Source organism: Coenobita brevimanus, chromosome 43, assembly GCF_032717465.1.
Source record: "Coenobita brevimanus isolate Jiangsu-jjx chromosome 43, ASM3271746v2, whole genome shotgun sequence".
Classification (NCBI taxonomy): domain Eukaryota; kingdom Metazoa; phylum Arthropoda; class Malacostraca; order Decapoda; family Coenobitidae; genus Coenobita; species Coenobita brevimanus.
In genome coordinates this window covers 10,708,387-10,723,943 of record NC_136996.1, presented here as the reverse complement: position 1 = coordinate 10,723,943, position 15,557 = coordinate 10,708,387, and the positions used below count along the sequence as shown (strand labels likewise).

The window sequence follows — 15,557 nt, the reverse complement described above, 5'->3', positions numbered from 1 at the left end:
CACCTAAATAATGCATTAACCCCGTCAGCCCACTTCAGTATTCATGAGGGCTCTCTAACCCTAGGCAAGGAATTAAGGAACAAATGGTATTACTGAAGCGTAAGGCTGTATTATTTTATTTCTGGCTATGTTGGTTATATACCTGTGATCTTTATCTGGGTCCCACTTTGTGTATGCATTTCACCATCATCCTTTTTTATTTCATCATCGCCATCATTATCCTCACCATCATCATCATAATGATGCTTTTTCTCAAATATTAAAAGTGTGAGATAGCATCCAGATACACGGCCATAAATATCTTTAAATGGACTTTCTCTCACAGGATATACCGAATTTCAATCTTCTTAGTCAAAAAGGAGAGAATACTTTAAAGACATTTTCATGGTGATGATAAAACTTGCATGGAGCAATAGTTCGTCAGCCAAAATTAGGTTTTCTTCAAACTTTTAAGAGAATTTTAATGTGTCTAAAAGCAACTCCACTCTAAAGTCTTAAACGAATTTTTAGACACGACTCAGTGCATGGCAAGTACAGTTAGTTGTCAACTTTACTTACGACGTCACAGAGGACCTCAGCTACTAAGAGAGAGAGAGAGAGAGAGAGAGAGAGACTGTGAAGGTAAAAGAGATGAGTAAAACTGGTAGCCATTGTTCAAAGAGAGTAAGGTGGCCATAACACTAGCTTTCCTGACACTGCCCTGCCTCGTACACTCGCCACAATGACCACAGCCATATTGCAATACCAACTCCTGATCATATCTTTTCTTGCTTCTCAGTAATGTTAGCTCTCGCATGGGCGGAATAAATCCAGTATTCTATTCCAGTTTACACTATATTCAGCTGAGAGTCACGGGAATCATATCTTTTATACTTTCACCATTAAATCTCTTTAATGATGGGATGTTCTCTTGTATGATGTTCTAGAAAAAGCCATACAATTTTATTCAGAAAGTGAGTCATAGGAGCTAAACAAATGGCAGCAGAATCCACAAATACGTGACCATAAAACATTAAGTTATTATTTTCTTCATCAGTAATAACTTTGTAATCAAGGGACAAAGGGTTTTCGATAACTATATGTTGCTAACTTGTCTGTCGAAATGGCAACGTCCTTTACAGCACATGTGTGGAAGCAATTTTATTCAGACACAAACTAAGACTTACCGAGTTTGAAGAATATATACATCCGACGATATTTGACACAGAACAAGTATGGGGTGACAAAAGAGTGACGAAACAGGCGATGAACAGAAGGGTAAGAGTTGTGGCTCCCCTGTGTGCCATTGTGCGGGGTGACCCAAGATAGGGCGCGGTCACAGGCTACGGAAAGTATGATAGCTTGGCCGGGGTGGATGGGGCGACAGGAACAGATAATGTGCGGCAGGAAGAGTGGCAGCGACATAATGAGAAAACTATCAAGCGATGGGTCTTGTGGTGGCCGCCGCTTCGACACCTCCACATCCCTCAGTGTCGGAGACTCGTACCACGATAACCTTCTCACACCTGCTGCATCACTCCAACAGGTTCAAGGCTCAACCTCTCTCTGCATTAATTTTAATTAACCATACTCTACAGCCACCGTTTTAAATACTAACAAAGTCTTCTTAGTTCTACATTTTGTGTTCATCGCAAAGGTATTCTTCTTCACACCTTCATCCAGAGGGATCTCTTCTTAGTGAAATGAAACTGTCTGACGTTCAGCAGAGTAAAATACAAAGTACGACTTCTGAAAAGGTTCAGTTTTATTGACACTTAAAAGCTAATGTTAAGCGGCACTAAAAGTTAATTCTTTCACTACAAGCTGATTTTTTTCACCTTAAAGCAAAATCTAACATAAATACAAAATGCTTAATTGCCCAATGCAGTTACTAATTTACAACTAAGGTTGGACTTTCGGACCGATCGCAGAGAGACAAAATGATGTGCTAAGAAGTACTTACATGACCATTCGAACTATAGGAGATAGATTTAACCTCCATTTACCCCTTCAGTGCTGCTGGAGAAAGACGCCTTTACGACGTGTCACCGATATAATCGGGTGCCGCTGCTGCCCTCAGCTCTCTCTCTATCCCTTGAAAGGATGATTGTGGGATAAACCCAGCAATGTCTGGGACTACAACAACAACGACAGCAGCAACAACAATAATAAAACCCCTTTGTTAAGTCATCTCTAACTTGACTGTAATCGTCTGCCGGTAACCTGATTACAGTGGCAAAGAAATTATCGTAGTGAAGTGGTGAATCATCGCTCGTGAAGGCCTACTTTCCCCTTTGTTTGTAGAAATTAAGAGCCATGGCGGGTGTGGGCCGCGTGAGACTCCCCCCAAACGATGTCTCCCAACCCGAGATCCGGTGCGCCCAAAATGTTCTTTTTTCAGCGGAAATGACGGTCTTAAGAGGGACGCAGTTGGCCAGAAAGGAAAACGATGGCCGCCCGCCATCCGCTGGGAAATAATGTTTTAGTCAATAAAATTTGGTTTTAGTTGGCTAAAAGGATTTAGAAAATGGGAGATGCCTATGGAAGGGATATCAGCGGGATAGGACGGGAAAGGAGTGTGTTGAGTTCAGGAAAACTCCACATGATGGGATGGGTAGGGAAGAATCAGGGAAGTATCTCAGACAGGTTTCCACCTCACCATTAAGCAGAAAAGGTTGTCGGGATAGTGATATAACTCAAACACACACACACACACACACACACACACACACATACACACACACATCTATATCTATCTTTATATCCTTCTATCTATCTCTATAGATAGATATAGATATAAACATAAATAGGCCTATATACATATACGTACATACATAAATACATATATATATATATATATATATATATATATATATATATATATATATATATATATATATATATATATATATATATATATATATATATATATATATATATAACTTAGGTCTTTGTCCATTGTTTTATTTTGGAGAGAGATATAATTCCAAGATGAAGTTTAAGAATTGGTTCATAAATTTGTATACCTAAAGCAACTTGCACATACTATCCTGCCATTCAAACCTGAAATATATAGACGTTATCAGCTGGGTTGCAGCGCGTTTGGTAGACAAAGTAACATATTACAGGGTACTTTATCATTACGTTCATGTTTAAGGTGGAAAATTCTAAATACTGAAATTGTGCTCTCCCCATAATGAGTGACGGCACAGAGACATGGACAATGACGGAACCCCTGGAAAGAAAGGTGAGAAGTTCCCAGGAAGGTATAGAAAGACCGATGTTTGGAATCACTTTAAGATGTAAGAAAGAGTCAGCTGGAATTAGGTAAACAAACTGAAATAGAGGATGTAACAGAATCACTTACAAAGAAAAAATTGCAGTGGGCAGGCAACATTTGAAGTGGACACGACAACAGATGGTCAAAGAAAGCACCAGACTGGGTAATAACTGATTCAAAAAGCCCAAGAGCAAGACCAGCAACTACGTGGTGTGGTGAAATTTTTAAAAAATACATCAGGAGAGTCAGGGTAACAGACAAAATAGAAAGAGCAAGGGATGAATGCAGAAAATGCATTAGAGATCTTAGGGTACTGGAATGGAAAGAAATAGTACCAGACCAGGGTAAGTTGAAATGCTTGGGAGAGGCCTATGTCCTGCAGTGGAATATTACGAGCTGATGATGATCTCTCTCACACTCTCTCTCTCTCTCTCTCTCTCTCTCTCTCTCTCTCTCTCTCTCTCTCTCTCCACTATATATATATATATATATATATATATATATATATATATATATATATATCGTTTGATCGATCGATCTATCTATCTGTCTCTCTCTTCCTTCCTTCAGCCAGCATCCCTTGAGGTGGATGTAAGGAAGCAACGGTGCCGCCACGACCTCCGACCTTTCAGGAGGGAGCCGAGAGAGGCAGTAAGAGAGGGCCATTCTGTTCTCGATTTTATAGCCGGTTCTGGACTTGGCTCCCCTCCTTTGCCCTGTCCCATTCCCACACAGAGTCAGGTCCAAAAGCACTCGTTAGCCATTGATGCTCTCTAAACTATCTATCATTCTTTACCTAGAGTTCTAGTAATATTTGTTGCTTATCCTGGGAAAAGGGCCTTCCTAGTAGAACTAATTCCTGTCTTTCCTGTCTAATTTCCCTTCGGCACTTCAGTTTTGCAAGGTGTTTCCCCTACCTGTGTTTCTTTATGGTTAATGGTCGGAAGGTCTCGAGGATAGGGAAGACCTTTTTTAATGTCATCGTGTCCTTGGATTTCTGTTATTCGTCGCCCTCTGCAGAGAGATAGTCTGTTAGCTAGTTTCAAGGTCGGGCCGCCTCTACAGTCCCATAACGTCTGTGTGGTTGATAACTCTGTGTAACTTTGGAAGTCTGTGTAACTCTGTGGAACTCTCTCTTACCGCGTCCTGGACAAGATGCACTGGTTATCTTTATGTTCTGTGCAATTCTTCCTCCTCCCCAACTCTCTCTCTCTCTCTCTCTCTCTCTCTCTCTCTCTCTCTCTCTCTCTCTCTCTCTCTCTCTCGCCGGTTAGTCCGACGCCCACAATGTTCTGGATCTGAAGCACTCGTCGTCCTTCTCTGCTTTCTACTTTGTCTGTGACAGTTGTCTCTGTTCTTCTACCGATCACTGTCTATCTGATTATTTGTCTACATCCATCCCACTCAACCCTCCAGCGCACTGCATGCTATACAGTCCAACTCCCACAATTCCACACAACCCAAACCCCCACCACTCCAACCAGTCCTGCGCAAACCACTCCACAGACCCCCACCACTCCACGCATTCTCCTACCCCCACCTCTCCAAACAGTCCCCTACCCACACCACTCCACACCGTTCTACCTCCACCACTCTACATAGTTCTCTTCTCCCACCTTTGTGTCCTTTATTCCACCCCACTCAACCTGCTACTTATAATCCTGAACTGCAATCCTTCAAAGTTGTGTTCGCGTCGATGTAGGAGGCCTGACCAGCACCTTCTCTCTAGATTATTATCTGACATCTTTTTCTAAAGGAGTTTGAAGGAATGTCAGTGAGTCATCTCAGTACAATGACGTCATTATTTTGTTTCGACCAACACAAGACGATATTATTCATCTTGGAAGGACCTGTCGTGGTGAAGGGGTTAAAATACTAAGGAATAACATACGAAACACGGAGCTAAGAAAGAGGAGAAAGAGGCACCGTTAATTTCCCAAAGCTCCTTCTGCGCACCCCACCAACACCACGGCAGTGCATCCAGTGCCACCAACAAACCACACTCTAGGACATGTTTATTGCTGCCCTGCTGACATAAGATTAACACTTTCTTTTTCATTTATGTTTGCTACTGCTATACGGTATTACCTAGGCTCGGGGAGACATTTTGTAGTGAAGGGGTTAATGGAAATACGTTTAACTCCTTCACTACAAAAGATGCTTCCCAATATAAGTACATCCACAGGCAACAAATACAAAAGCAGAGTGACCTCATCGTACTGAACAGGCCATTACAGCTACGCTATTGAAAAGAAAAGAAAAACGATAATACAAAAGCCTAAGAGCAAAACAGCCTCATTGTCAACCTAATACTTACAGTACGATGAACGCTTACCCAAAGAAAAAGAAAAACAGACACAGCAACCCAAACAGGAAAGTGGGATGTACATAAGTTAATTTGCCTGAGGTCATAACAGCTTCGTGACTTAATGCTTATGATAAACATTCATGCAAAGAAGAAGGAAACCGGACATAGCGATCTAAGTGACCAAATGACAGAGAAAAATGGACTAATAATTTAACTCCATGACCCAGTACTGACAATGAAGGTTTACGCAAGGAGAAGCAACTGCAGACGTACAGACCTAAACAAAGAAATGGCAAGGAGGAAAGTGTTAGTATTATAGCCACCTTAAGTCACAGCAACCCCCAGTGCTGATCTGAGACAACTGAGACCATCCGAAAACCAACACTAAGTACAAGACCCAAAAAACGAGACGGCAATCAACGAGCTCAGTTTCTGCTACAAATATTTAATTTGAATACTACACACATAAAGCAGCTAAAAAATAAAAACTCTTGCAATGATCTCCTCAGCGAGTAAAAACTCCAACGTGAAATAGTTTAATGAAAATTGCAAAGGCCTAATGACAACCTTCACCTTGAATATTAACGACTGCTTCAATTCCTGATGATTTCCAATAATATTTCCAGTAATATTTGTCAGATAAGGCTTTGGTGTGATGAAAATATGTGAATTATGAGGGTCCAGCAACGTATGGGTCTTGGAAGCCCGACTTTGATGGGGTCTGCACCATTCAGCTTGTTTTTGTGCCCAGAATGGTGAAAAATGGTTGGGAACTTGATTACTTCATTTTCCTCTAAAGAATCAGTCCTCTTTCACCAGCTGCTTTGATGGGTTTTCACCAACATTTTTTTTTCTTTTCTATAACGGGAATGTAGGAAATCAGAGATTTTTTAATTTTTCAGTTACTCGTGTAATTTGGCAGAAATAGAAGGAAATACAATTGGGTCTTTCTACTATTACGACTACCAGTACAGCTGCTGCTGCTTCTGCTACTATTACTACTACTATTAACCCAACAAAAACAGCAACAGTAGCTTCAGTAGCAGTAGTAGTAGTAGTAGTAGTAATGATAATGATAATTATAATTATTATTATTATTATTATTATTATTAGAAACTCAGCACAGATGATAAAAACGGTGTGTATATGGCACATGCAGTCAACCCGCCAAAACCTATCACCCAATGTATAGCGAGGGATATACATAAGAACCATCTGTCCCACTGACCTCTTTTCAGCATTATTTCAGCACAGATATTCTCCCCACACCATAACAGTACAGCATTTCTAGCCTCATTTTAACCCTGCCTCAACGAGGTCGTAAGTCATAATATATTCATGTCATCTCCAGATCACTTCGTACGGCTTCAGTGAGAAAATTGCAACATTAGGTTAGGTACAGCCTTCATTAACCCCTTCAAGATTAGGTGTCCTTAAGTTGAATAAAGTCACCTGGAGGTACCAAGAACAAAATATGAAAAGTGTTAATGGACTGAAAAGTTAGCTCTTCCAAAGTGATGACGCCTTATATATATATATATATATATATATATATATATATATATATATATATATATATATATATATATATATATATATATATATATATATATATATATACTGTATATACCCTCCCACCCACCAACCCCTACCCACACACACATAGCCCTCACTTACAGAACACACAAATCCACTCCCCCCCCCCCCCCCCACTCCACAACACACACACACACACACACACACACACACACACACACACACACCTCACACACGAAACACAATTACCCACCCCCGCACCCACCAACCCATCCACCCCATGCCACACACACACACACACACACACACACACACACACACACACACACACACACACACACACACAAATACCCCCCAAACGAGCATGTAAACGAAGGTAGTAAGAAAGTTCGTTCCATGATTATCATTTCCGGATAATCATTACTGTAATATTCAGACTAATACACGGAGCAGAAACAATAGCTCAAAACATTCAAAGGGCAGCACACAAAGCGAAAATCCTTTATTTACAACCGAACAAGAGGCGAGCATCTGCCTTCAAAAAATCAAAAAAACAAAAAACAGATTCCCAGTATTGAGCGTGTGAAAAAAGCATCTCGTATACATAATTTTTTCACGTTTTCTTTTTATCGCAGGGGGTATTTGTGTAACTAAATATAGCTGAGATACTTTTACCAGCCTAGTATTTGATGTGGTTTTTTCCTCGCTACGGTGTTTGTTCTGTGCCTGGCGGCTTTGTGAGGGAGGGGGGTGCTGTGCCTTGGTGCTGTTGGCCTGAGAGTGCTGCTGGCTGGGGGGGGAAAGGGGTGTTACAGCAAGGGAAGGCTGTTAATTAGACTCTTATAGGTCTTACGCACTCCCACGCTCTCCCTCCCTCTCTTTTATTCATAGACTCCTTCTCCCTCACTTAGGTTCCCCTCCCCACCGCCGTCTCTTTCTTTATAGTCTCCTCCCTCTCTGTCACTTTAGGCTTCTCACTCTCTTTTTAGAATTCCCTCTCTCTCTCTCTCTCTCTCTCTCTCTCTCTCTCTCTCTCTCTCTCTCTCTCTCGCCTACTCACTTGCCTTCACCCTTCTTTAAAATACACCTGCCAGTCTATCTCGCTCTAACCCCTCTGCATTATTCCATGCTCAGTAAATCCCCCCTTTATTTTTCCGGATCTGCTTTAGCTCTGAGAAATTAGTTGACTGATTTATCGAGCAAGTGTACAGTGTACCAATTATATAAGAAAGGATTTAAGTGCACAGTTGTATAATAAACTAACCAATAGATGAGTCGATAGCAATATCAGCCTAAATACGCTTTACTTTAATAACCACCCATCGCTTTCCTTTATATATCAGACTGCATTCATTGTTAATTCTTAAGCGACAAATGACCACTCTAAGCTGATTGAAATAGTTTGGTGGTGGCAAAAAGTAAATAGTTAAAAGTTCTCACTCATGGATGGGTTACAAGAGACTCTTTAACCTTAAGACAAGAAACTTCATCGTAAGCTGAATATAACTGTCTGGTGGTTGCAAAAACTGAGTCTTCTTTTTTACGTTGAGGTAGGTTACATTCATGACATCAAACTCTCTTTTCGCCTCAAGGCCATAATTAACCGATATCATTGCTTCACAGATTATCATACAAATCAACATAATTATCGTAAAAATTAACATGTATGACGTCGTACCTAAACCTGAATCATCACTTTCCCTTGTTTTTTAAGCCACAGTTCGCCTAACTTGCTTCATGCCAAACCCTTTGCCATCCAAACTCCCTCGCTTTATTTTCCATCTCTCACGGATTTCAGTACTTTCAATATGATGACGTCATTTACACTTCATTCTTGCCAGCACCATTTCATCTCAGAAGAGATTTCTCACACACTGAAGATGTTAGGGACACTCTCCAGCATCCCTTTAGGAGTGAAGACTTTGTTTATATTGTAACCGTCAGATAATTATAGGAAGAAACCTGGCGTACTGAAGGGGTTAATCACACACTATTCCGTTAACAGTGATGTCTGATATATAGTTCTTCCAGTACCTTTCCTTACTAACTCCATTCCAAGCAAATTCTCTTGTCTTCTGTACCACAGTCTGATAATTTTTGTTGTCTCCTAAGCCGGTCTAACATTACTGAAGTCTTCTAAGCCAGTATATCATTTTTGTAGTGTTCTAAACCAGTGTATATCCATATTATTGTATTATAAGCCAGTCCGTCACTGTTTTCGCTTTCTGAGCAAGGTACATCAGTTTTTTGTATCGTAATCCAGTATACATCTTGCTTTCTTGGTTTTCTATGTCGAAGTCCACCCATATCTACAGTTTTCAAAGCCATAGTACACCCAAAAGTTGCCTCAGTTAACACCACAGTCCATCCATTTATGTTAGATATTAATGTATTTATTTATACATATATATTTTCAATCCTTAGTGATCAAGTCCACTCATATATGCCATCTTGTAAGCCGCTTCCATTCATTTTTACCGTCTTAGCCATCTTCCATTCATTTTTGCTGTCATCTGTACCAGTCTTACAGGCTTCCATCGTCTTCATAATCAAACACTCTCTCTCTCTCTCTCTCTCTCTCTCTCTCCTTCTTCGCCAGTGTTAAAGCCTCGATGAGACGCTGGAATCCTCCCGGCAAGCAACACCTGGGGCTGCTGGGGCTGGTGGAGGTGTGGTAATTCTTTATCAGATTTTAGCGCCAGGTATGAATATGCATGACGAGGTTATTAAATTCACTCCCCGTCCGCTGCTAATATTCCCGACGTCATGCAAGAAAACCTGTCTGAGAAAATCTGTATCACTTTTGGAATTCTTTTTTTCATTTTTTGAGGAAAATGTTTTAAAAGCTTGCACAATTTAACTTTTAAGGCGGCAAATTTGGCCATTCCGAGAAGGAGGGACAGCGTTTAGAGTCATCAGTGACATTTCTTCATCTCTTGGAAAGTCGGCACTCTCTCTCTCTCTCTCTCTCTCTCTCTCTCTCTCTCTCTCTCTCTCTCTCTCTGACGGTAATAAGCCAAACTAGTGTCACCTTTCTGGCTCTAAAAACTTTCCCGTGTCAAAAAAAATATAATATATTTTAAGAATTAATTTTGTTTACTTATTTCTCGTTATTTTCCCTTAAGTTAGAGATGGTAAAGAATTGGTCTTTTGAAGAATGAAGTGGTGTGAGTAAAAAGCTGTGCTCATAAATCTGATCAACACTTTCATAATCTCCTTCTCAACCCAGCCCAACTCTGTGTCTGTCTTTGTCTGTGTGGAGTCTGTCTGTCTCCCTCCCTCTCTCTCTCTCTCTCTCTCTCTCTCTCTCTCTCTCTCTCTCTCTCCGCACACACAACACACACACGCAAATTAGGCTCACACAAACTCTGGGAAGGAGCGTAAACACTTCTTTTTCGGCGTACCAGGCAATGGGTTTTCTTTCCCTTAACGCCAATGGATCGTAACCTCTCCCCTTAACCGCTAGACTTCAGTGACGTATTCAATAGTCTATCGTTGCTATCACTAGACGCTTGTATTTATCTTCATATAGGTTAGATATTCCCTAACCTCTTTATTTCTAGAGTTATGGTTTAAGTTGAGCACAATTGTTAGGTGTCAGCAAGAAAATAATATCAGTATAGTATGTCATGATGCTGAAGGGGTTATAAACATCCTTGCTTCTTCCTACGTGATCGCTGGCCTTCCTCCCGTCTTTAAGTTTTCGCTATCCAGTATCAAGGAGAACTATTTGTTTTCGTCTCTCTCTCTCTCTCTCTCTCTCTCTCTCTTTAATTTTCTCCTCCATGTTTGCTTTAGGATCCGCTAATTTCCGGTACGTCGGCCTGGGAATCCAGCAATTAATCCTCCTCACATCTGGCGGCAAGAAAAGAGAAAAAAAAAAGAAATGCAAAAATATACTTTGGATTTTTCACACACTTGATTCCCTGCTGATGCTGCATTGGCCTCCTTCCTGCGCTGCGGCTCTTCCAGGGTGTAAGAATGAGGTGTGGGGAGAATTTTACCAGAGTGGGTTGACTGGGTGTGGTTTGGTGGGGGAGGGTGGGGGCGGGAGGGCCGGTGGTACAGTTGGTTGGAGGGAGGTGGAATACGTGGGGTTGCGAGAGGTGATGGAATGATCGGACGAGTGTTTGGCAGATCTAATATTCTATTTAAACTATCGGCAGGCGAGTATGTTTAACCAAGAGTGAGTCGTAGGGACTGAAGATATTGATGCTGTCACCTAGTATTTTATTTCAGTTAACACCAGACAATTCTTATCAGCTGAGAGTGAATCTTAGGAGACTGGGAATGTTAAATGGGTGGAAGAACGTGAAGCCTCGAGGTATGGCAGAGTTGTTGGCATGAGATTAGGAATGTGACAAGAGTGGGTGGCAGGATGGATCGGTGAAAAACTAAGTGGAAGGAACCAGAGTAAGTGGGAAGTGGGTAGGACGGACTGAAATAGAGGAAGTTGAGATGGTAGGAGATGAGGGAAGTTATACAGTGTGTTAAAAATGTTGGAATGTATTGTAATATGGAGGGGGTGGAATTGTACTGAAATGAATGATAGGGCTGAACTGAGTGGCAGTGTGCGTTGGACGAGAAAGCGAAAGTGAGTTACAGCGTGGGTGTGAATGAGCCGATGAGTGGCGAACTGAGAGAGCAGCACGTGGGGTTGGAGTGGATTACAAGTGAATGTGTGTGTGTGTGTGTGTGTGTGTGTGTGTGTGTGTGTGTGTGTGTGTGTGTGTGTGTGTGTGTGTGTGTGTGTGTGTGTGTGTGCAGAAATGGGAGGAGGAAAACAGGTGAGAGGGAAGCGTTTGATGGTCCTTGAGTGTATGAGGCTATCTGGATTGCATGGGAATTCACGTGAAGGTTGAAGAGGATGGATTAGACTGGAAAAAGGGGATGGATCAAGGAAGAAATGGGTGAATTTTTTTTTGGGTTTGAGAGTTAAATTAAGTTGAAGGTACTAGAAAAAACATGCGCAAAACGACCATCAAAACTGTTAGAAAGGAGGAAGTTGCTGGTTTTTATGTGTTAAGGATATGAGAGAAATGGAGAAAATCATGGTTGTCTGTGAGATGATGGGAGGGAGGAGGATGAGAAAGATGGGAGTTTTGGAATTAGGGGAGTGGTGTTAGTGAACATAATCGGTAAAGAGAAAACAGTAAAAAGATGAAAGTAGAGAATAGGATTTACTGGAGCAGTGATGGTGTTGGACAGAAATGCATAAAGAAAAGAATGATCAATAAAAGGAGTGCTGGAGTGCTGCTGATGTTGATGTGGGCTAGATACAGATAAAATTTAGGGTTAAGAAGTTACAAGTAACGGAGTAGCTGGGGTGTTGGTGGTGTGGGCTAGCAGAGAATATGAGCTACTGGGGTGGTGATCGTGGTGGTTATGGTGCTGGTTTGATGTAGGTAAAAAAAAAAATGGGCTATAAAAGGTGAGAGTTACTGGTTATGGTGGTGAAGAGGGCTCGAGATAGGTAGGAGGAGGGCTAAGACAGATGGCAGTTATTGGTGTGGTACAGAAATAGGAAATGTAGAACTGTAGGAGGTGGCCGTTACTGGTGTGGGTATGTGGGCTAAAAATGGGATTTTGAAAGTGTTGTGAAAGATGACATTGACTGGGTGCTGGTGGTGTGAGACAGATGTTGGTGTATAGAGGTTAAATGTAGGCTGTAAAGGGTGCCAGGTGCAGGTACGATATGGGCTATTATATAGGTAAAAGGAGGACTGTGAACGTGGGAGTAGCTTGGGTGATGGTGGTGTCGGATAGCAATGAGTACAAAGGGGGCTGTAAACATTGGTAGTGCCTGGTGTGGTGGTGGTGGTGGTGTGGGCTGGGATGGGGGCTGGAGGTCTGGCATTTCCACACCCATGTTGGTACTGATGGGATTTGGTTTGATGATGGCAGGCTGCAAGTGGTTCGACAGGGATTTATTCCTGATATAAATCTCGGACACCTGCCACAGCTTTCACACTAAATCCACATCACGTTTTTTAACGATACCCTAAACGTTTATTTCCTCCCATCCACTTTTCTCAAACGACACCCTTTACGTTTACTTTCTGCCATTAGGTTTTGGTAAAGGATAATCTTAACGTTTATTTTCTGTCATCTTCTTTGGGTTAGCGATACTTTTAAAGTTTATTTCCTTCTACCTACCTCTTAAACGATAACATTAGCGTTTATAGCACCCCACCTACTTTTCCGAAAATAAAATACAGGCTACAAATAATATCTAATACTATATCATTCTGAGTTAACGTTACAAGACGTGCTGGAAGAAGGTAGTCTGTTTGACAAGTAAGAGTTTAGGTATAAGGGTCTGAGAGTAATATGGAGAAGAGGTAGGTATGGATAGATGAATAAGGTTAAATATGAAGAGTTTGGTAATGCTTCTGAATTTGGGAGTATGTATGAGAAATCTAAGCAGCAATGAGATAAAGCTTGAGAGACCTAACCTGCTGTCAGAGGCTGGATAAACATTTAAAATGTTAGAACGGTAGGAGTATAATATATACAAAGAGAACATCAAAGACTAAGAAAAATATTGATTTGGATCAAAGACAGAAGGGCAGATGAAAAGGAGAGGAATATTCTTCATACGGAGCATGAAGCTAAAGACAATATTAAAACTGATAAAGCAAAGATGTAGTCAAACCCCATTTCCCGATAGTCTTTGTGAAGCCCATAAAGCTTGACTGGTTTCTGTACCTTATTGATGAATGTGCATTCTAACGCCGCCTGCAGGCTACCCCCATGCAACACGCACAACTGTTTCATAAACGATCATTAAACTTTTGGTGTGCATACACCTTGGCCCTCACAAGTTAAGCTAGAGGGGATCATCTCTCTGACAAGGACAACGTAATTCTGGATCCAGAATCTGTAATACTATCCAAGTCAGCCCCCAAACTTAATCGATTATTCCCTGGGACATGGGCTATCTATCCAACAAATTTGGTTTAAATCTCTCTATTAGCTTTTGAGTAATCCTGCCAACAGACAGGCAAACAAACAAACAAACAGGGGTGAAAACATGCTCTCCTTGTCGGAGAGAATAATACAACCCAAAGCAGCAGCGACAACGACAAAGAAGGAAAGGGGTAAGAACTGTCAAATTATTAAAAAAATATATATATATATATAAAATTGAAAATAAAAGTAACTGGTATAAGCCAAATAAAGAACAAGGGTAAACTAAGAATAATCTGGAACACCAGATCATTAGCAAAATCATAATACCCTTCTTCCTAATCCTCCTTCCCACTTATACATTGGGTGGGAGGCCTCCACAAATAGGGAGATAAGAGCACAGAACTTGGAAAACTGTAAACAAATTTCCCAGCAAATTAGGCCATTTAATCATCAATCAATTTTCAGAGGTCTTGGTTTGATCGAACAGACCTTGCAATCCATACAATATATAAGTAAAACAATAAAGTGCAAGAGAGAAACAATGTGTAAAGTAAAAAGTAATACAGATAAGGAGCCAATACTCATTTCACCTTAATCTGGCAAAGATTTTAGTTTTCTTTGCCGTTTATTTCACATACTTCAATGACAGAAAAAGACAATACTTCGGCTCTACAAAATTCCATAGCACTTCTTCGCGACTATTACCACATTTTAGTGTTAATCAATTGCTACACCTCAGTACTGAAAATGAAAGGATGGCAATTTTAGGACAAATTTGAGTAAAAATGTCAATAGTAACCTCTTGACTCCGATGACGTATCTCATGACTGTTTTTGCTACCTCTGACCGATCTTACTTTGAGCAGGAGAGATGTCTTTAATGATGGATGTATAATAATGAAAGCCGTATATACTCCCTAGTTCAAAATTCCCTGCCTAAGTCCAGTAACATAAAAATGACGTCCTCGGGCTGACCATGCAAGAGGTCAGTGGACACCTCAGCGAAATTAGCTCTTTCTGCCTCGGATTTAATAAAACTGCTATTCACTGGGTGGTATAATTTCGTTGCAGTACAGTGATGTTTCAAGGATTCTGTCAATACGGGGCGATTTTCCAGCCTTTGTTATTGTTATTATTATTATTATTATTATTATTATTACTAGTGCTGTTGTTGTTATTATTATTATAATTATTATTATTATTATTATTATTATCATCATCATTATTGCTTTCAATATTAATATATTTACTTGTATTATTTTTGGTTGCTATATTTGGGTGGGGGGGGGGCTATTCCGTATAACGGCATTCCAGAGCCTTTAGGGAACTCTCGGGTTAACTCTTTAAACATCAGACGACTTTACCCACCACTGAAAAACCTAATGAGGTCTGAGTGTAAAGATTTGTTCATTCTTGAAGGGTGGAAAATGCAGAAGTGAGGTGATGCTAAGTACTGACGCCCACCACCTCTGTATCTGGGTGGACAAGTGGAAGGACTCCCCGCCCACATCACCCACTTTCTTGACCTCAGTGTTGGCCTGGA

At 40.9% G+C, this 15,557-nt stretch overlaps 1 protein-coding gene across 1 annotated transcript in view; it reads right to left on the bottom strand.

The window, feature by feature from the left end:
- LOC145397803 (innexin shaking-B-like) overlaps window positions 1–15,557 on the bottom strand; it is a 374,129-nt gene that overhangs the window by 339,360 nt on the left and 19,212 nt on the right. The window contains exon 2 of the mRNA XM_080270824.1: window positions 12,880–13,008. Coding sequence (XP_080126950.1) covers window positions 12,880–13,008 — 129 coding nt within the window. The remainder of the gene's footprint in view (window positions 1–12,879; window positions 13,009–15,557) is intronic.